Source organism: Lissotriton helveticus, chromosome 2_2 (assembly GCF_964261635.1).
Source record: "Lissotriton helveticus chromosome 2_2, aLisHel1.1, whole genome shotgun sequence".
NCBI classification, from domain to species: Eukaryota; Metazoa; Chordata; class Amphibia; order Caudata; family Salamandridae; genus Lissotriton; species Lissotriton helveticus.
Window position 1 is genome coordinate 187,827,731 of NC_136060.1, and position 22,541 is coordinate 187,850,271.

General features: G+C 45.6%; 1 protein-coding gene across 1 annotated transcript in view; it reads left to right on the top strand.

Annotated features, from left to right (window-relative positions):
* The window catches only part of RFC1 (replication factor C subunit 1), a 711,111-nt gene that overhangs the window by 289,943 nt on the left and 398,627 nt on the right, over window positions 1-22,541 (top strand). Inside the window, exons 5-6 of the mRNA XM_078678327.1 lie at window positions 7,358-7,596; window positions 16,188-16,265. Of these exons, the coding sequence (XP_078534453.1) occupies window positions 7,358-7,596; window positions 16,188-16,265 (317 nt within the window). The remainder of the gene's footprint in view (window positions 1-7,357; window positions 7,597-16,187; window positions 16,266-22,541) is intronic.

Here is a 22,541-nt window from a genome sequence, read left to right on the forward strand (position 1 = left end):
GCGGACCCCTGAGCTCTCAAAGTATTTAGATGGCTTGAAAGAAGTTATGAATCTTTATGGGGCTCATAAAATTAGCTGAATTCGCAATATAAAGAAGCTTTTGCTTGAATCTGGCTTGCCAACTGATTGGGAGTCTGAGGTCTCTTTATCCAAGGCTGAAACTAAGCGAGCCTACTGGATTTGGGTGGATGATCAAGAACGAAGGGACCCAAACCAAGGTAGGCTGACCGAGGCGTTTATACAGCATAAATTAAAGCCCCACTTGGAGCCTTACCTGGATTTTATTAAGAAACCAAGAGACAGATCCCTTTTCATACAGTTTAGGCTGGGAAATCTCCCCCTCCGTGATTACATGTGTAAGTGGAAACCCCCGCACCAAACCTCACCTGACTGCCCAATCTGTGAAAGCGTCACTGAAAACATCTCTCATGTCTTCTTTGTATGCCCAGCCTATGTAAAACCCAAACAGAAACGGCTCAAACCAGTGTGTTTATTGCTTGGAACCAGGGATCATTCCTCTGCACTCAGAATACTCAAGGCTGACACTAGTACAACCTTAGTGTGTGGGGTGGCCACATTTCTGAGCTGGGCCTGGCTGATTAGATCGAAGGCTACTAGATGACCTTAGATTTAGTTAAATCTTTTTTTTTTAATAAAATTTTATTTAGAAAAATACACATACAGCAAGGCAAGAATTACTTTACATGAAGCACCAAATCTGGACGGGGAAGGAAAAGTAAAACAATATAATGAAATCAACAGCAATGTTAAGAAATGGAAGGGGGGGGAGGGCAAGAGTAAAGGAGAAGTTCACACAACAGCTTAATCAGAATGCAGGGTCAGGGGGAAAGTGGTGGGTGAGGGTCGTCCACAACCGGTGGTGCACATAGCTCTCCACGGTAACTGTTCCAAGGACCCCATATTTTACACCACTTCCGGGGGCGGCCCCGGGCCAAGTAGACAGTTTTTTCCCTGAACATACACCAGTCCATGTTCTCTTTCCACCCTTCCACCGTAGGCGGCCTTTGGGAGCCCCACAATTGTGCAATGTCGCGTTTGGCGATCATGTTCCCCAGGGTCGCCCACTGAGTCTGAGCTGCATTGTAATCCGTGGGCTCCCAGACATTCAGTATGCATCGCCTGGCCTCAGGTAAGAGGGTAGTCCCTGTTACATCTTTCATTGTTGCATGCACACCGCTCCAGAAGGCAGCCACCTCTCGACACTCCCAAATAATGTGCAGAAATGTCCCCACCTGCCCACAGTCTCGCTTACACAATCCCCCCTCGGAAAAGCCCATGCGGACCAGACGCGGGCCCGTGACGTACACTCTATGTAGGATTTTCAGCTGAACAAGGCGGAGTCGAGCTGGGATTGCTACCTCCTTCGGAGAGGAGATTGCTGTTTGCCAGTCTTCATCGTCCAGCTCTAAGCCGTCAAGGGGCCACAGGTCACGAAGGTGTGTTAGGAGGCCTGATCTATCATTTATCAATTTCTTGTAAACTAGGGAGATCGTGCTGTCTGGCACATGGCCGTCCAGCAACCTATCCTCAAGTGGGGACGATTCGGGGACCGCAGCCCCTTCCGGGAAAACAGATCGCAGTGCATGACGAACCTGGAGATACCGATAGTACTCCGAGGCACCTAACTCGAACTCTGCCTGCAATGACTCGAACTATCTAATTTGACCCTTAACCCAGAGGTCTCCCACCTTACTAATGCCAATGAGGTCCCATTTAGCAAATCCCTTGGTATTCCACAATTTACCGAGTCTATCAGATTCAAAGAGCGGGGTTGCACGAGTCAAGCGATCCTTCCATCCCATGGAGCAATTCGCGTCTCGCCACAGCCGTACAGCTGTCTTGGTGGGACCCGACAGATCCTTAATTACTGAGTGAGAATACAGCGCTCTATAGTAATTGCCCCCCGGTAACATCCATCTATCCATGGAAAAGGCAGGATTTAATTCTGGACCATACAGACTGTGGTTTATGGCACTGAGTTGAGACGCCCAATAGTAACGTTTTATATCGGGAAGAGCGATACCTCCGTCATACCACGGGAGTGTTAATTTAGCTAGCGCAATACGAGGCCTCCCGTCCCATATCAACTTTCTCTGAAGATCTTCAATGGCCCGGAAATAACTAGCCGGCACCACATCGAGAGTGTTTTGGAGAGCGTAAAGAAAACGAGGCAACAACATCATTTTAAAGAGGGCCGCACAGCCAAGCGGGGACAGCGGAAGCTTACGCCACCCCGCGACATCATGCTTTAAGCGAGACAGCGGTGGGAGAAGATTTTGCTCATATCTAATGGCGGGGTCCAATGTTATGTAAATACCGAGGTATTTAAACCCCGTTTGTGCAATCTGGATAGGACAGTTTCTCGGAAGATGAGGGACGCTGCCGGAGAGGACATACAGATAGGATTTCGACCAGTTAATATTGAGGCCAGAATTCCTACCAAATGAGGCCAACACATCACACAAAACCATCAATGATTTCCGGGGCGACGTTAGGTACAATAAGATATCGTCCGCTAGAGCGAGATACGATCTTCAAATTCCGAGGACCACCGAATGCCCTACATAGAGGGCTCCCATCGAATCCACGCTGCAAGGGGCTCAAGCGCCAGCGCAAACAGGAGGGGCGACAAAGGACATCCCTGACGAGTACCCCTCCCAAGACTAAACGGAGCGGAAACTCGGCCATCAACAACAATTTGTGCGAGGGGATCCTCATAGAGGAGCCTCACCCAACCGATAAAGCCAGGACCGAACCCAAATTTAGCCAAAGCGGCCCACAAATAAGGCCACTCCACAGTGTCGAAGGCCATCGTGGCATCCAGCGACGCCAAGATGGCCGGCTCGCGCAACGTCGCGGCTCTCGCGAGAACCCCGTTTACACGTCGGAGATTAAGGGCAGTATTTCTGTGCGGGATGAAACCGGATTGATCCGCATGTACCAATTCACTTATAACAGTGATCAATCGGTTAGCCAACACTTTCGTGAGAATCTTAGGTTCAGCATTGAGAAGAGAAATAGGACGGTACGAAGTACATCGGTCACGCGGTTTCCCCTCCTTGTGAATCACCACGATAGTCACGCTGATCACGGGGGAGAGAACCACGTTCCCGAGATTCCAAGAACATGTCTCGTAGATAGGGCGCCATCTTGTCCGGCCGTAGCTTATATAGCTCAATAGGCAAGCCACTGGGACCCATCACTTTCCCCGAACGCAGGGAGCGGATCGCAATAGCCACCTCATCAGCCGTTATCGCAGTGCCCATATGTTCCCTGTCAATATCAGAGAGACGCGGTAGAGTGATATCTCGCAACAATAGGTGTGAATCCTCCTCTGGTCTATCCGACACGGAGGTGTATACTGTCCGAAAGTGGTCCGTGAAACACCGAGCTATCTCCCTAGGATCCGAGACCCGAGCCCCATCGGGCAGCTCGATCACAGGCACCACTCGATTAGCTCTATCTTTCTTGTCCAACCACGCAATCAATTTACCAGCCTTATCACCCACATCATACAAAGGCCCCTGCTGCTCCCTACTCATGACCTTAGCCGCGTCGGTGACCAATGCCCTGTATTCAAGTTGTTTAAGCCTTAGTACGTGGGTCGCAGCACGGGTGACCCCTTGCTCCAGGCCATGCTCCAAATCCGCTATCTCCGTCTCGACCCTAACCACCTCCTCGTCCCGTTGTTTTTTCACATCTGCTATCAATGATAGGGCCTGACCCCTGAGGACGGTTTTAAAAGCCTCCCAAAGCGATACGGCCGACGAAACAGAACCCTCATTTTCCGAAAAATATAGGTCCAGAGATTTTATCAGGGCAACACGAGTTTTAGGGTTCCGGAGATACCAAGGGTTAATCGGGGCGACCCGGCCCTCGGATCCCGGGCCCAACTCCATCCGAAGCCACAGTGGGAAGTGATCTGAAATTCCCCGAGCCAAATGCCTGGCCTCAGTGATGTTGAGGGCCTGTGCAGACGGCACCAATACATAGTCGATCCTAGAGAGACTACCGTGAGCACCTGACAACAACGTATATTGCTTCTGAGTGGGGTGTAACAATCTCCAACAATCAATCAGTCCCAGAGTGTCAAGGAAATCACAAAGCCAGTTCTGCGCCCCTCTCAGGTCCCTGGGAGGATGCCGATCCTCCTGACCGGATAGCACTGCATTAAAATCACCTCCTACTATCAGAGACCCCTCGGGGAGAGCAAGAAGAGCTCTCCCCAAGTCTGCAAAGGTGGTGGACTGTAAGCCAGGGGGGGACATACACGGAAACCAGTGAAAGAGTCCGGCCCTCCCACCTCCCCGTGAGAGCGACATAGCGCCCCGGTCATCTATGACTGTGGAGTCAATCTCAAACGGGAGAGAGCTTTTGAGGAGGACACCAACCCCCCTGGAACCAGTGGAAAACCCAGAATGTGTGACCAAACGGTAACCCCTCCTGTTAAGAGCATGACAAGTATTACCAATAAAATGCGTCTCTTGAAGAAGGACTACATCTGGAGAGAAACGCTTCTACGTCTGCAACACCACCCCACGCTTTATCCTATCCCCGAGCCCATTCACATTCCAACTCATCAATTTCAGCCCTCTACCCCCATCCAGAAAAAGTAAAAGAATCCAACCCCATACAGGACCCGGTACTTCGATCAAACATTTTAAGGATACATAGCCTTGCAAAATAACACACACACCCCAACAAAATCCCCAACCGCTCCCCCCAACATCCCGTTACAAACCCCCCCACCCTGCACCCCTGCTCAAGACTTAAAAAAGCCACCCCAACTTGCAGTGTGCCTGTCGCCCCCCCATCTACCTAAGCTACAAAAAGAAAACTCAGAGGAGGAAAAGGAACCCACCCATGTCCCCACAACCCCCCCCACTGTCTCATTGATCAATTGTCAGGATTTTCGAACCACAGTTTGAGGCCTACAACAGACCCTTGAGTACCATGCGGACCGGAGTTCATTCCTGTTCCGTATGTCCACCTTCCGCTCTGCCAGACTGCTCCTCCGGTGAACCCTGCTGCGGTAGAGCGTCCAACCAGTCTGATACCACTTCCGGATTGTCGAAAAAATAAGTCCGCTCTGCATGTTCGATTCGTAGTTTTGCTGGGAAGAGCATGGCGTACTTGAGAGCCCTGTCACGCAGTCGCCTCTTCATCCCTAGAAATCCAAGTCTCTGCTTCTGGACCGATTGAGTGAAGTCCAGGTAAAAGCTGATGGTAGCATTCTCGAACTTTGTGGGGCCATTCATCCGGGAGGCCTGCAGGATAGCGTCCCTATCCCGAAAATTGAAAATTCTCGCAATAATAGGCCTCGGTGGTGCACCCAGATTCGGTCTGCCGCCCGGAACTCTGTGGGCTCGTTCAACCATAAAGAACTTACTCAGTCCCTTAGGTGCAAGGTGGTTTACGATGAGATCTTCCACAAAGAGGTCCACCGATGGTTCTGTGGCCTTCTCCGGAACCCCGATAACACGAACATTGTTTCGCCTGGCTCTCCCTTCATAGTCATCCAGACGACGGGTGAGGGTGGCACTGGCAGTTCTTAAGCGCCCGATTTCAGTTTGGAGATCCGCGACATCACCCGTCAGGCTGGAGGTCTTAAGATCCAGAGACTTGACTTTTTCATTCGTCTTCGCCAAGTCTGTGCGGATCAAATTGACATCAATCGCCAGAGTATCCAATTTGTGGTCGAGGGTCGCTATTTGTTGTCCCAGTGTGGATTTGATCCCTTCAATTGCCGCCATTACGTCCTGTAAGGTCAGCTCTGCCGCCGTAGTGAGAGGGTCCTTCAAGTCCTCCTGTGACCTACCCGACCCACCGGGGGAACCTTTAACCTGGGCATAGCGGTCCATACTATTAGTCTGCGTATAGCCACCTCGCCTAGTGGTCTTGAGTTTCTGCGTGGCACTCTCCGGTTTCCCAGTCATATTGGGCGAAAGTCAGATCCGGGCCAGTGAGGCAAAGTAGAAAGATGGCGGTCCTCGTCTCACCTCAGGCTGAAGGGATCAAAACTGGAGGGCACAGGCCAGATGGTCTCACCGAGCTACACAGTACTGGAGAGCAACACTCGTGCATAGCACAGGGCTGTAATACTCCGGGAGTGGGGTGGTCCCTTCACCAGGTCTTCCCTGGAACAGAATCGAAAGTGAAAGTCACCGGGCCAGACAACCCCTCCTCCGCCAGCCGATGTTATTCAATTACTGCTCGGGCACAATGCCAACTCCACAGCCAGGCTTCACACAGATGTAGGCCCCAATCTTCGAAGCTCCGTTCCTCCGGTTCTCGAGGTCCGATTCAGGATCTGAAAGCGAAGTTCGCCTCATTCGCCTTCACAAAGACGTCAACGAGGAACAGGATAATGGACAGGATAAATACGGGAGGTTACGAGGGTCTCGGGAGCCCCAAGCTCATGCGGACATCTTGGTTGCGCGCGAAGCTCCTCCCCGTTAAATCTTTTTATATACTCCCAAAGCTGCCAATGTTTAGTATGTTTTTTTAAATTATTTATTGAAATATGAATGGTTTTATTGTAACATACTTTTAAAAATGTAATGCTTATGAATTGTGGTTTTATATTTTTAAGTGCTTATATGATATTCTGCATATCGAAATAAAGCTTTGATGATGATATTTGTAAGCAAGCTTCTTAAAATTTCGCTAACTCATTTTGTAAACATTGTTTAGAGTCTTATGCTAGTATTAACCTGCTAAACAGCCATATAATTTGCCCCGGATGACTTCTCCTGAAAGGCTGACAGTAAATTTCCGGAGCTGTGTGGTGAGCTCTGTATGTTCATGTCATTTGTGTTCTCATTTCCAAAGCATGTGCTGTTGGAAATGTGCATTTGGTGTTTGTATTATAATGGTGGCCATCATAAACGTCTATCCTAGTTCTAGGTTGTAATGTTTTTGTTCAGGTAGTTGACTTATTTGTGTATCTATGCAAGTGCTTTGCTACCTAATTAAGATTTTCGAATAGCCTCTCATTTAGCTGCTGAAAACTGTGGAAGGCTGAACTGACCCCAGGGTTTGTTGCACCAACTGAAGTGAAATTGTGTGGTTTGAACGCTAGTATGTGGACATTTCCCTGTCGGTGGAGCTGATATTGTGATCAGCGAAGCAGGAAACCAAAAATCTTAAAAACATTAGAAGCTAGCTTCCAACCACGTGATTTGATCTCAATCATCGTTAAATTGAAGCTTGCGTTTGTACATAGATATGCATAATTTAATGTATATTTTTGTTTTTTACAAATTGCAGATTGCTACATTGTGCTTTAGAGTTTTGAGAAATCCAAAGTTTAATATATCTCAAATTCTTTACTTAGATGAAGAAGAAGAATTTGCTGGTAGAAAGAAATCTCAGAAACCAAAAGAGAATGGCACATCTGTGGCAAGCCATATACTGTCCACTTCGGATGTGGGGAAACAGTCAGATTTCAAAACACAGGCCAAGGCAAAACCTTCAGCTCACGTGCAGATGACTCCTACATCAGCCCTTGATTTCTTTGGAACTGCCATCGTCCACAGGTCGGACAAGAAGCTAGTGTCAACCAAAAGAAAAGAAGTAAGTGTTCCTCGATGAAACTCTACAAGCAGCGTATATCTTGTAAATGTACTGCTAATTATGACTGGCACTGCTAATACACATAGACAACCCATTGGAAGGTAATGGAGGATTTGCGTTGACCTCCAGTTCTGTAATGCTGTTCTATTACAAGGTAAAGATAGTGAAACAGGAGACTGCTGCTAGTTGAAACATTGTCTGAAACAAAAACATTAGCTTTGATTAAGACAACAGTAGTGCTGGAATATAAAAATAAGACCACTGAAGTTATTTGCAATGGATAACAAATCTACATTTAGAAAGAAACATGAAGCAAGTTATCTAGTGTTATCCCAAATGTCAGTGAATTTCATTTAGCAAGTTGACTAGCTCAAAATGACCTCTGCAACTGGATGGCCTCTACACATCCTTTATGTGTAGAAATGCTGGCCTTCTTTGTTAGGGTCAAATAAATTGCAGAAAAATGTTTTGTGGGGTAGTTGATGGAGGAATTCTTCCACAGTACTCCATATGCAAACCTTAGCAGTACCCATACATGTTAAATAAGATTTTCATTATCCCCTCTTGTTATTGAAAAAAAGTTGAGTTGATATGCATACAGCAAAGCCAGAGATACTCAACATATACAAGCTACTTCTGTATGTACCTAGTTGAATATTTATAATTTATTTTTGTATTTTTAGTGAGCCTTAAATGAGTCCCTTAAATCTCTTTTGTGTTTCAACTAGATCTTCAGATTTTCTTTTCACTATTCTGTTATGGTTGTATTGTAACTTTCCCACCACCTGTTATGAGAAATAAACGCACTGTCCTAAAATTATTTAAAAATGTTCATGGGGCTCTGATGATGCTTAAGGAAAGGTTTGATACTCAAATCCTAGTTCTTTATCATGATTATAATCATTAAGCATATAAATAATAAGTGACAGTAGAATGGATAATACCATTTTGACTTAGATAATTCCTTCCGCTGACCCATCAGACTTAACTGTGGACACCTGGAGCTGCACTGCATTCTGTAATATTGGACTAGCCAACTTCCTTAAAGTGAAATTATCAAATTCCTTCTTGATGAATCATCAAAATATACTTTTTTGTAAAGTGCTACAATATCATCAAAGCACCAGAACGTTCTGAAAAAAAAGGCCTGCAGCAGTTCAGTAATCTCTCAGTGATAGACAGCAGCTATTCAGTTCTCAATCAAAATGGAATGTTTTTGTTGTCCCCTTGAATAGCATATGATGTTTACACTTTTTCAGTGCATGGCAGGGTTGGCAAGTTTGCAAGGGAGACAGTTATCAAATTCTCGTGGTGGTACACACGGTGTTGCTAGAGCACTATCCATTGTTGAGAAATTGATAACTGCCCCTTTGGGAACCATATGTACCGTATTTACTGCAGAGCGACTAGCCCAGACAAAGTCTGCTGCTGATAGCATAAAGATCAAACGTGTTGGCTAGAATGCATCAAGATTCCAGAACGCTATACATAAATAAAGAATATTGGCGGATCTCACACAAAGGAACCTTTGCTTTGATTATTTGGGTGTGCTTGGGATTTAACTTCATACTTTGGACTTGCTTCTACAGAAGATCATATGGTGGCTTTTCTTCATCTCTGAGTACCCAGCACTGATTATGCCCAACTGTTTACAAAGGTTTTCCTACTATTGTCTACCAAGTGTGTTTTCGCCGCATTGCCCAGCTACCTTCAGTTGTTATAGTTCATTACAGAATATATGATTTTTTGATGGAATATGCGATGGAACCTATAGTTCCCTAGTCCAATCAAGTTTCTACATTAGCACCAAAATATTGCAGAAAGTATCGGCTTCCTATTTGGTACATAAGCATACCTACCTGTTCATCTTATTAGTAATTTTAAAGTCTGTTGCCTGCCCATAATCTTTGTATTTGTTTTGTTGCTGTTCTTAAGAGAGCTAGACAGCAATCGAAGGAATGCATTCTTGGCAGACTGTCGTAGCTGCTCCTTCTGGAACGTCTGAAGCTTCTCTCTCCCCTGGGTAAGACCCTAACCACCGGTCTGGGCTAACTCTTTCCCCTGCAGCTCCACAGTCTCGTTGCCTCGCCGCAGCGCTCAGCCCTCCTCCAGGTGAGGGTTCGCGCCTGCAGCCTCCAGCCTTCCTCCCTCCTGCCTCAGCGCTGCAATTGCTCCCCACCTGCCTGGTGTCCCTTCTAGCCCTCTTGGATTCTTTTCTCTGGCCCCCCTTAAGTTTATTTTTAAGCTTTATTTAAAGCTTTATTTTTTTCTTCTCCGCCGGTTTCCCGCTGCTGCTGCCCCTGCCGCCCCTCCCCCTTGCTCAGCCCCTGCCCCGCTCCCCTACTTAATTGCGGCCGCTCAGCTGGTGCACCCATCTACGCACGTTCACGACCTGATCGGTGCCATAGCCAGGAACCCTGGCTCTACGACTCCCTGCCGCTACACCGCAGCTGCCCTCCTCGCGCTCTCCCCGGCAGAGACCACCACTGCCAGAGACCGACGCCGAACACCACCCACGGCCAGTTCTCCTGCCGACACTGCAGACTATTCTTCACCATCAACAGCTCTCCCACGACCACAGAACCCACGACGGACACCCGCACCACCGAAGCCCTGACGTGCATCCTCCTCAATGTACGCTCCCTCCACAGACACACCGGAGAGATCTGGAACCTGCTCGACACCCTCTCGCCTGACGTTGCCTTCTTCATGGAAACATGGACCAATGCCACCTCCGCCCACGACATCGCTACCGCCATCCCCGACTGATACAAGATCCAAAGAAAGGACCACCCCCTCCGCCCTGGAGGGGAACTCGCCATCGCACACAAGAGCTCCCTTCGACTATCCACCTCAAGCACAAGCAACCCCCCTCTCCAACACAGGGCACCTCCACTTCCAGATCCAAACCAGCCCCAGAACCACGATGCGGGGGACCCTCGTCTACAGACCTCCCCGGACCACCATTGCTTACCTTGCCGAAACCCATCGCCTCCACGGACTACATTCTCATCGGGCACCTGAATTTCTACCTCGACAACCGCAGCGACCAGGACTCCACCACCCTTCTTGACAACCTCGCCAACCTCGGACTGAGGCAGCTCGTCACCACCCCTACCTACAGAGCCGGACACACCCTGGACCCCATCTTCGCAGGAGGGACACACATCCACTTCAACCACACCATGCAGCCCCTCTGGACAGACCACCACTGCATACACTTCACCTTCACCACCACCTCTGCACCCAAACCCGCCCCTCGCCCTCCACAATGAAACTGGAGCAAGATCACAGAGGAAAACCTCAACACCAACCCCCTCCACTACCCCCCCCCCCGCTACAACCTATGCCAACTCCAAAGCCAAAGAGCTACACCTCTAGATCGCCGACAAGCTCACACCCCTCCGCCACCTCATCAAACAACACCCCTGTGTTCACTAACGACCTCCAGGAAGACCGGCGCTCCTGCAGATGCCTCGAGAAACTCTGGCGGAACAAGAAAACCACCGAAGACCAGAACAACTACAGGAATGCCATGAATGAATACCACCAGCGCATAAGAACCACCAAGCTGACCTTTATCAAGAACAAAATCAACACCAACGCAAGCAACGCTAAAGAACTCTTCAACGTCATTCAGCAGTTCACCAAACTTCACAGCGAAGCCACGGACATCATACCTTCTCAGGACCTCTGCAACAAGCTCAGCTCCTAATTCCACCTGAGAATCAAGGCCCTCAACGACAACTTCAGCGAACAGACTCCGGACTTGGAAACCTGCCACCACTGAGGAAACGACCACGAAGAACACCCACTCTGCGCTCCCCACGAACTCCTGCCTAACACACATCTACCACAGAGCCGCCGCCGCCGCCATAGCACCCGAAATAGGCCGGACCATCAGCGCCTCCCTTGCCTCTGGCATCTTACCGGACGGCTGGAAGTGGGCAGAGGCCAAGCCCCTCCTCATGAAACCCTCGGCCAACCAGACGACCTGAAAAACTACCGGCCCATCTCTCTCCTTCCCTTCGCAGCCAAAGTCACTGAGAGATTCATCAACACCCACCTGACCACCTTCATCGAAGAGAACGCCATCCTCGACCCCTCCCAGTCCAGATTTCGTAGCAACCACAGACTGCCCTCCTTGCCACCACCGATAACATCCGCATGCTACTTGACCAGGGCCACACTGCCGCCCTCATCCTACTAGACCTCTCCGCAGCCTTTGACACCGTCTCCTACCGGATCCTTGCAGCCAGACTCCATGACGCTAGTATACAGGGAATCGCCCTTGACTGGATCCGCCTTTTTTGCCTTTTTCTCGCCGGAGGAACCCAAAGGATCAGACTCCCGCCCTTCCTCTCCGAACCCACTGAGATCAACTGCGGATAACCCCAAGGATCCTCACTCAGACTCACGCTCTTCAACATCTACATGGTCCCCCTCGCGGCCATCGTCAGACAGCATGGGCTCAGCATAGTATCCTACGCCGACGGTACCAAGCTCATACTCTCTCTTACAAAGAACCCCGAAGACACCAGACTCAGCTTCCAAGAATGAATGAAAGATGTTGCAGCCTGGATGTGCAACAGCTGCCTTAAATTGAACTCTGAGAAGACCGAAGTCCTTGCCCTCGGACCCTCCCCCACTGCGTGGGACAGCTCTTGGTGGCCCCCTGCCCTCGGACAGCCACCCACCCCGACGGACTACACCCGGAACCTCAACATCATCCTAGACTCCTCCCTCACCCTGACCCGCCAGACCAACGCCATCGCCTCCACCTGTTTCAACTCCCTCCGGATGACATTAAAGTGGAACCCGACGCTGAATGCAGAAAGACAGTCACCCACACACTCATAACCAGCAGATTGGACTACGGCAACGCCTTATGCGCCAGAATGAACAAAACTCTGCTATACAAGCTCCAAACCATACAGAACACCGTAGCCAGACTCGTCCTCAGAACCCCACGCCGTGAGCATATGACCCAGCACCCATGAGACCTCCACTGGCTCCCCTTTGAGAAGAGAGTGACCTTCAAGCTACTCACCCATGCCTACAAATCCCTCCACAACATCGGACCCAAATACCTCAACAAAAGAATCTCCTTCCACGTACCAGAAAGGAACCTTGTCTCCGCCGACCTCGCCCTGGCTGAGACCCACGCATTCGCAGAACCAGAGCAGGCGGAAGAGCAGCAAAGGAACAAGCTCCCAGTCAACATCAGACGCTTCTCCACTCTGCACACCTTCAAGAGGTGCCTCATGACCTGGCTATTCGACTGATCCGGAGGTGCAAACCCCGACCCCCCAGCACCATGAGACCCTCACGGGTGAGTAGCGTGCTTTATAAGCCCCCTGATTGATTGATTTTTCAACATTATTTTGATGAAAACTAACTCTATGATGTGGTATGTGAATAGAAGCATGTGATTTCCCTTTTACATTCATCTGAAACTGCTGTGCTTTTTCCTACATTCCCCACTTTATGAATCTAATACATGAACTAGAAACACACTATCCACTCTAAGAAAACATTGTTGTACTTTAAATGCATGTTGACCAAACAGCCGTTTCGCAATATGAAATGTATGCAACATCTTCATCACGAAGAGCACGCAAGCAAATGAGCATTATGAGGCCTAGTGGCAGATGTATGGCAACACACATGACCTGTTACGGTTTCATAAAAGGATTCTTGCTCTGCCAAAGCTCATAGGATACCTTAAACAAGCAGTGGCAAAACCAGTCTGTCTGGCGTCGGCTTGCAGCCGTTTGGCTTTAACGCTTTGTTGACTTTTGCAATATTAAACATAAGCATTAGAAAAATGGAAAATATATGTTTGGCCTCAAAAAGAACATATTGCCTTAGTGGTCCCTGGCCCTGAAGAGAAGTGCTATGTATACCGATGTGCTTCTTTTGAAGGGGCAAGTAACCGTCACTCACAGCGGAGTTATCTAATTGCTGTAGTGAGCTGCCCAAGTGCTGTAAACTGTTGTGGTCAGAAGAAAGGTGTCAATGACACACAATGGCCAATGAATTAAAGTTCTTACCATTACTCTGTCTTTCTCTCTATTAAATGGTCTTTTTTAACATAGAAAAAACATAATTGGTTGCTTATCAAGGCAGATTTGCGGCATTTCCCTTCATAGAGAAAGTTTGAAATGTTTTTATTAAATCCAGTTGAATGAATGAATGATTGAAAGTTTGTTTAATTAAAACCTTACAATATATATGCAGTAATTCTTAATAATAAAATCCAATTATAAAAATTGATTATAAAAACATTTGGACATCAAGTTCATTATTACATTTACATATTGTGTACATCCTACATTACTTTCTTTTAGTTTTTGATGTTCTAACTTAATTCTCAGTTGCGTTAAGAACGTTACAAAAGCCGAAGTTAAAATGATATGGTGAGTATGAAGGCATCCTATCAGAGCTTGCCTGCAGCTCCTTATTCCACGGACATTAAAATGTCTTTTAAGAATGGATACTCTCTCAGAGGAGGTGCATGATGTTTTCCTCACCAAGTTTGCATAAGGTACAACTATTAAATCCAGTTGGTGGTTTGACTTTTGAAAATTCTGAATGGCATTTTTAAAAAGGCCGGAAATCCCTTTACTTGGGCATTGTTGATATGCGTGAAATATTGCTTTGGGAAGAGAAGCGAGCCTTTCAGGCTGTTGCGCATGGATCGTGCTATGGTAAGTCACCCCTAATTGAGAAGAATTGTTGCTGATAAGTAGCTTTTCCTTCTTAAGCCTCACTGATACCTTACTGCTAATTTATGGCTTTCCTTATTTCCGTGCTCTTTTTAATCCGTTTTAGCCCTCTTTTTTTCCTGGGCCTAACTAGCCAAGTAAGAGGCTTCTTTCTTTAGCATCAATTGCGAGAGGTGAAGATACTCCCCTCTTCTTACTCACAAGGAAAAGGGGAGATAAGTTCTGATGTTTTTAATAGGGAGTTGTTCATCAGGTTCAAAAAAATATATTTTTTTTAATCCACACCAATTTTGCAACCTTTAGGCACCTTTTATTTTCGGTAGCTAAACAGAAAAGTGAGGAAATGTAGCATTAAGGTAGGAGACAAATGTAAAAAAAATCTGCCAGGTTTTGGTTTGACTGGGGAGGGCTGTTCATGCTCCCATGAAGGAAACTGAAACACAACCTGGTAGGTTTTTTGTACAGGCTTTGACTTTATATTAACTTGAGGATGTTAGTTCTTTTTCATAAAGCCTAAAGTAGTTTTAGGTTAAGGGAGTCCTTTGTGGTATGTGTGACTCGTCTAAAAAAAACTACCCATTTGCTGCTTGAACATTTACATATTGTAAATGTAGCTTACTGTGTATTCTTTATCTATAATTTTCATTAATATTCTTAAAAGCTGATTAGTCCTACCTTTGCGCTGCCCTTTAGAGCACTTTTACAGCAGAGAGAAAGAACATCTCTCAATAGTAAGCATAACAGAATGCTTATGTAACGCCAATTTTTCTTTCACCATTATCCTTTAAAAGCACCGGGATAAGAAAACAAAAAATCCCATTACAAAATGAATTATAGGTTTTAAGCACATAATGCAGCTTTTTTGTCAGTCCCGTCGCTGGGTACAAGAAGTATTTTCCTGTGTTGAACAATCTTACTGAAACAATTATGAGTCTCTGAACATCTTTGAGTACGGCCAGAAAAAATACAAGGTAAGTGCATAAGTCTTATCCGTGCGAAAGGAGAATGTCGGACAGACCATTTAATTTTTAGTTTCTTGTGTTTTGAGCTTGGTAAGAAGGAACTATCCTGACCTGGATCTTGGCAATGCTGCAAAACTTTTTGGTAAAAATAAAATGCTGCTTTTATGCTACTTTGCTTATAACCTTAGATTGTATATCACCCGCACTGAGAAGATGTTTTTGCCCATTACAAATTAGACGGAATTGGGCATAAATGACAAACAAGATGAATATGATATTAATTTACCGTCCTGCACACTAGAAGCATCCTTGTTATCTCACGATAATTATACCTTACTTTAAGTATTTTGAAGCCCTTAATAGTTTACTGAAAATTAGCGTTTTGCTGTTAGTCTTTTCTGGAAGATAATGATATCATGCTTTACTTGCACATATATTCTACAGATTGGGGCATGGTTCATGTATGTTTGAAGGTGCGCATATACGGTATATTTTTACATTGCAACTTCTCCACCTGAGGATATAGTCAACTTGTTGCATCCCATCAGGCCCTTGATTTTCTACTCTGGCCACTTCATCCACTGATTACTCATTTTGACATATAGATATACATTGCTGTTGTAGATAGCAAAGAGAAAACGATTGTGCGAAATCAAGTCTCAACAATCTCAAGTTGGTTTCACAAAATCCCCAGCTGAATATGAAATGACCTGCTGACCAATGAAACCTTGCTTGCAATGATCATAAATAAGATACAATGATGTCCTTGTGTGGGGAGAACATTTTAGTCAATGAAACGGTGAGCTGATGTACATGAATGTTAATGATATTGGTGGTAACAGCTGCGTTTTTCAATGTGTTTGATACTTTAGTTGTATTTGCTTCCTTTTCGTCACTGCAGCCAATAGATGGGGCGGATGATTCGACTCTGGAGGACGAGACTATCGCCAAACAGCTGCAGCTGGATGAAGATGCTGAGGTAATCTTAGCATTTCATGTATGTGTTCTCTGCCGAAAAACCCATTAGACGGACACTTTATTTACTATTAATGCGTTGCTGCAGTCCATGGTTTCCCTTAGTTGGTTCTCCAGACGGGATTGTACACAGATTTCATCTCTCATTTGGTGTTGCCGCGTTGCTTCTAGCAGCCGTTTGCTGATTCTTGATGTATTAGAAACTTTTGCTTAGTTCTGCCCTGAAGGGATCCACTTGTAAGCAAAAGATGAGAAGACAGCAGAAAAGCCTCACAAATGATTCCATTAGGAACAAGCAATGTCAATAGGTATGGCCTTTCTGACCTATTGGCTTTGCCAATCATGATTGCCAGTGCTGAACAGTAGTGACAGAAAGAAGTGCTTTGTGTGGATGCTCTGCAACATCTGCAGAATTAAAAAGATGTTTTACTTGATGACTTATATATATGCTTATGTGCCATAATGATGAAGCTGGCCTAGTTTGTTGTAGAATGCACCTACATGCATCACTACTCATGCATGTGCATCCGACATGATGTGGCTGACATTTTTTTTTTACCATTCTAAGATGGCAGACTCCAATTCTGCAGCAATGAATAAAACAAAGTAATGTACATTTTTGCAAAAGCATATTCGAAAAAGGAGCATCAAAGGTGGCAGCAAATAGCAGCTACCAAGCCCTCAGAATAATTTAAAGATGAGCATTTTCTGTTAAAAGAACGCAACAGGAGGGTGGTGGAGCAATGTAGGAGTGCATAGGGAAAAGTCCACATGAGGTGGAGCAATGGGACGTTGACAGGTGAACAATGGAGGCGCTTCAAGCTGGGTGAAAAAAATATTTTAAAAAACAAAGCCTCTGAGGTGTGGAGGTAGCCATGAATAAACTAGAAGTAGGAGCAGAGGAAAACAATGTGGAGTGCAAGGATTGAGTGCATATGTGAGGGGCAAAACAGTACAGTACGGGGGAACAGAGCAAAAAACACTCATGCTATCATATAGTGCTGAAAGAAAAAGAAACAAGTAATTACCTGAATGTGAGCAGTGAAAACATACAAGCATTCAATCATATCCTCCAGGAAAGGGACAAACGCAGAAGAGGAACGAAATGCATTGAATAAGAAGCCAGTAAATGAGCGACAAGGAAGCCAACTACTAGTAATCAATGGCCCAAAGCCATCTATGGGTTTTGGTATGTTCCAAAATATGTTTTTCAGCAACAGCTAAAAGCGGTCTGTAGATGTGACCTAAAATAGACAAAATGTCAATGATCAGGAGATTTATCTGCATTTGCAAGTAAGTCTTTCAATTCTAGGCAGCTTGTTATCTGCCAATACTTCCAGTTTTAAATGTGTTTTGTTACTTTCTACTAGTTACTTGGACCTATGGGGCCGTTAGTGGAAAACTTGTTTGGCAGTGGTTAAGGGTTCACCGGAGTGTCACCACAAGGACTGTTCTTTCCTAAGTGTTAATTGGCTGTTCCTGTCAGTGGGTATTATCAGTGGCGGCTGGCACGGATCGAGGGTGGTAAGGCGGGGGCGAGGAGGGGGAAGGGGGTAAAGAAAAAAAATAAAACTTACCGTAGCTCCGTGCCAATTCTCTTCATTGTCCCTCTGCTCGGCAGAAACAAGGAAGCAGTGTTGTGATTGGTCTGAGCGCCGTGGTTCGGCGCTCAGCTAGGGAATGGGGACCTGGGCATGTTCTCCACTCAGGCTGTAATGCAGCCTACATGGAGAACATGCAAAATGCGCATGATTGTTTGGCCGGCCAAACAGTCATTGCGCACTTAGGAGTGTGCCACTACTCCTCCCCTGGTCCTAGAGTAAAGCAGGCCAGCCCCACCCGCCAAGCCACAGCAGGAACAAATGAAATGATAATTACAACTAGTTATAATCATATTATTTTTCCTTTATTTCCACTGCCGGAAGCAGTGAGGCGACGCTCCTTCGCCTTAGCGGAGGAGCCCCCACTGGGTATTATGGGGTTTATGTTTACATTGAATCTGATGTCAGGCCACCAGGTTGGTGGCCTGTGTATTTAAGAAAAGTTCTTTATTTGCTTAGGTTGGTTAAAATAGGTAGTCTTTAAAGTTGTGATTTGCTCAGGGAAGCAATATCCCGTTACTCTTCCTATGTCTCCCTGATCCCCCCCCCCATCTCACTGTCTCCATATCTCTCTCTTTTTATCCTACATCTCCCTTCTCAAAAGCATGTTGGTTTCCTAACATGCTTGATGTATCCATATAGGGCAGTGGCCACCAGTTACTTAGCCTCTTAGAGCTTTACTTTCTCATTGGCTGACTCGTATCCTTGATTGTAGGCTTACCTATTAGACCATCTCCACTGGTGTGGGTAACATTCCAACCTTCCTCTTGCCCAAATGAGCGTGGGTGGTGTGCATGTTTGGGTAGCGCCATTGATCATCCCGGTGGGGTGTTTTGCACAGGGGTTTGGTCTTAGGCATAGGCTACATACATCCTGCATCAAGTAATAGAAGTGGAGCAAGGCGTTGCTCTCCTGTCTGTAACCATTGGGGTTGCTTTGCTGCCTGTGACTCCTCTCTATGACAAGCAGCAGGTATATCTGTTGGCTGCACAATGAAAAAAGAAAACAGTCAGTCAGCTAAGCAAGCAATCGTTCTGCTGAAATCGATGGATTAGTTGCACATAATTTCCCCCTTCCCCTCCAGGTGAGGAGTGTTATTTTGCTTAGAAGCAGGGGCGTGGCTTCGGGGGACGCTGGGTTGCGGGGGGCATTGGTCGTGGTCGTAACACCCCCCCTCCCCCCAATAAATCGATTTCTGATAAATAGTTGGGTGCAGGGGCTTTCATTCTGGTATGGTGAGGTGTCTGTTCGATTTCACCAGGAATTTTTACATAAACGCCAACAAAAACTCATACACTCTCTCCCTCGCTTGGTTTTGAAAGGCCTAAAAAATGTTTTTTTTGTTGTTGTTTTTTTGCAGAGTTTTATATAGCGCGAACTTGACCCAAACTGAATCAGGTATCAGAGCGCTTTACATAGCACCAGTTACGTTACATGAGGACACACTTTCATTTTTAGGCTCGGGGAGATTAAGTTCCTTTACAAAATATTGAGTTTTCTCTCACTTAGTACTTTTACCATTCCGCAGTCCCCTATTTCCACTGCCCCTTTGACCCCTCTCGTGCACCCTTCTTGTCGCATCACATCATACGGCAACGTGGTAATGGAAAATCTGAAGCCCACTCACCCACCCCCAAATCTTACTGACCAAGCAGCGCCTCTGCGCCGAAGTCTTCTTGGGAAGGTTTTAGTGTCTTGCGTTTCAGTTCTTTATGACAAGCGCTGCAAGTAGTGGTGGTGCAGGAGATGAATGCCACACTGCAGTTTTATAACATATCACTTTGAGACATCCTCATGAACGGAGTTGTATATCCGAGAATAATTGTGTTTTTGTGTATTCCTTCCTTACCCCAGAGTTCACTGAGGAGCTAATTAATTTGGCTGGAAGCCATTTCCTGTGTTTTGGTTATGACGGCTCCGATTTCCTCCTCTTATATCCATTTTCCCTTTTCTTGCTTCTTTTCCTTGAGACGAAAGCGACAGCCTGTGCTGTTCGAGTGGCCGTAACCTGCCCTGTGCCCGGCCTCAGACGATGCCCGCGGCGGGGCTCTGCGGTGACCTCTCTGACCGTCTAATGTGGGATTGTTTGCTGTTCTATTAGGGCGGTTATGAGCCTCTGCTGCCTTCCGAACATGAAATTAAGTTTGCTATCAATAAACCGTTTAGCCTGTGCGCAGCGGTGCGTTTGCTCATAAAATGGTAACCAGGAAATCTTTCTTGTTGCTATTGAATCATTGTCTTAAAGTGCAGTGGAAAATCACATTTGGCGCATCTGCTCGTGTGCTGTTTACTTTTGTGGTGGGTTGAATCCAATTAGCACATTTTGAAAAAGTGTGTGATGAAACATTTAGGAAAGTTTAGCGTTGAACCTAGTACCCCAGGTGCTCTGAGACATTTAGGAAAGTTTAGCAATGAACCTAGTAACCTCGTCCTATGAGAAATGTTGTAAAGTATAACGTTGAACCTAGTATCCTCGGTTCTTTTGAGACCATAGGCTGTCTCACACCGAGTTCAATGCACTGATGTTTTACCCACCGAATTGCCACTCATGTGCATGAAAAAGTTATTTTTGTGAATTCTACGACCATTATCTATTGGCTAGCAAGAAAAGGTTATGAAAGGAGTGCGGTGACCCTGAAAGTACATTAGAAATGGACAACGAGATAAATGTGCGATTATTCGGAAACATTTGCAGAGAGTAATCCTTCCCCCTAGACTTGGCACAAATTCATTCCTCTCAAAGGCAGAAGTAAGACCCTTGGCAGAATGACGGAAATAACATAACATTCACCCATGTTTAATCGATATGCAAGATAGGACTTTTTCCACAGGGAAAATATTTTACTTCCCAAAAAAAAAATGTTTTTTGCCCAAGGGGTTATTTCCTAATGATTTGTTGAAGCAGAAAATGCACATCCTGGAAAGCTGACTTGAGTACATTTTGTGAAATTGAAGTTTTGCTGTCATTCTTTCCTGCATTTGAATATTCTGCAATATTCTGACAACTGGCAGTTAAGTCTGTCCTACCCCCTTTAGGTTTGTTTTGTTTTTGTACGCTGGCTACATCTGTGGCAGTGCCAACCCACTGTTGTTGAATGTAAGTCCATAGTATGTGTACACCTGTACGTGGGCAGCATCTGTAGTTTTTTTGCCATTGCGTCTAGAAGCCATGTTGAAGGTTAGTTCAGGAAAACAGTTGGAGGAGGCGCCAAAATTCGGAGTGCAGAACAGAGGCAAGATATCGGCGATGAATGAAGCAGATGTCTAGGAGAATGCTGAAGAATGAAAGTAGACAGTTTTTTTTGGTTTTACTTTGATCACTTGGGTTCGGCGAATACATAGGTGGGGATGTTGGCCATGGGTCACTTCTGAATACAGACCGTTATGGAAAATACTGTCTTTACGTTTATTTTAATTTTATTTATTTTGAAAGTTTTATATAGCACAAACCAGACCCTTGCGGGTATCACAGCGCTCTACAAGGTAAGTGTCTTAGTTACATAGTACAAGGTAAATAACATAAAGTTCAATGCTAGTCAATGATAGTATAAACATCCTCTCGTAGATGCATAGGTATATGGTACATAACAAAACGTTCCCTGTATATCAAGCATAATGTAGATACAATGTCTAGGATACCTGACTGGACAGTAGACATTATAAAGTTCCATGTCGAAGATACGTTGGGTCACATAATAACAGTAGTCCATGCTCAAGTGAATTTAGCCATGAGAAGCGATTTTACTTCTTTTTTTGAAAGATGCAATAGAGGGATTAAGTCTAGTTTCTGGGGGTAGAGCATTCCAAATTCTGGGCACCAGCCCTGAAAAAGTTCGGTTATATGTTTTCTTCTTGTTGAATCTTTGCTGTTTCAGTAGAAGGTTTTTAGCTTTTCTTGAATATCTGGCCCTGCATGAGGGCGCTAGTTTCTGTGCCAGATAGCTGGCTGCGTTGTGATGAATGCTCCTGGAATTATCAGCACAGCGTTGGGAGGTCCGGTTTGAGAGCACAACTTTTCCAAAAAAAAGAATGGTTTCTTTGCCAATCCATATGATGCACGTCGTCATTTTCTGAAACAAACACGAAATAAGAGAAATTGTCTCTTCCTATCGCGCTAAGAAAAGAAGATATCGAATATATTTGCCGGCCTCCAAAGAACCAACTAAGGTGTTTCAGTTCCCTTACGTTTTTATTAAAAGATATCAATGCTAAACATGGATCTTTGCGCATAGTCCTTGACCATAATTCGATCTATCGTCTTGACCACAGATTGGGTTTCCAAATCTTGTGCACTCTATAAGAACATCTACGAATACGGTAATCATAAATTAGTGCTATACCTGCGCTAAACCTACTGGAAAGAAAATAGATGTGGGCCCTATAAAATATCTCACCACTACCAACATACAGATACTATAAAAGTTTGTTGTCCTGTAGATTATACATGCGAATGACGGTCACCTGATGAAGGCAGAATGCCGAAACGCGCGTAGTCAAAATTCACCGCTTTTGCCTACCACAATAGACTATTGACCGATCCATTTTTGGGTTTCTTGTTACATGTGTCTATGTTTTCATGTTTTCATTATATGTGTATATTTTTATAAAATGTATAATCGAATTTTGCACTATAACAAACATTCATTTGTAAAGTTTATATAGGACAATCAAAAGAATCA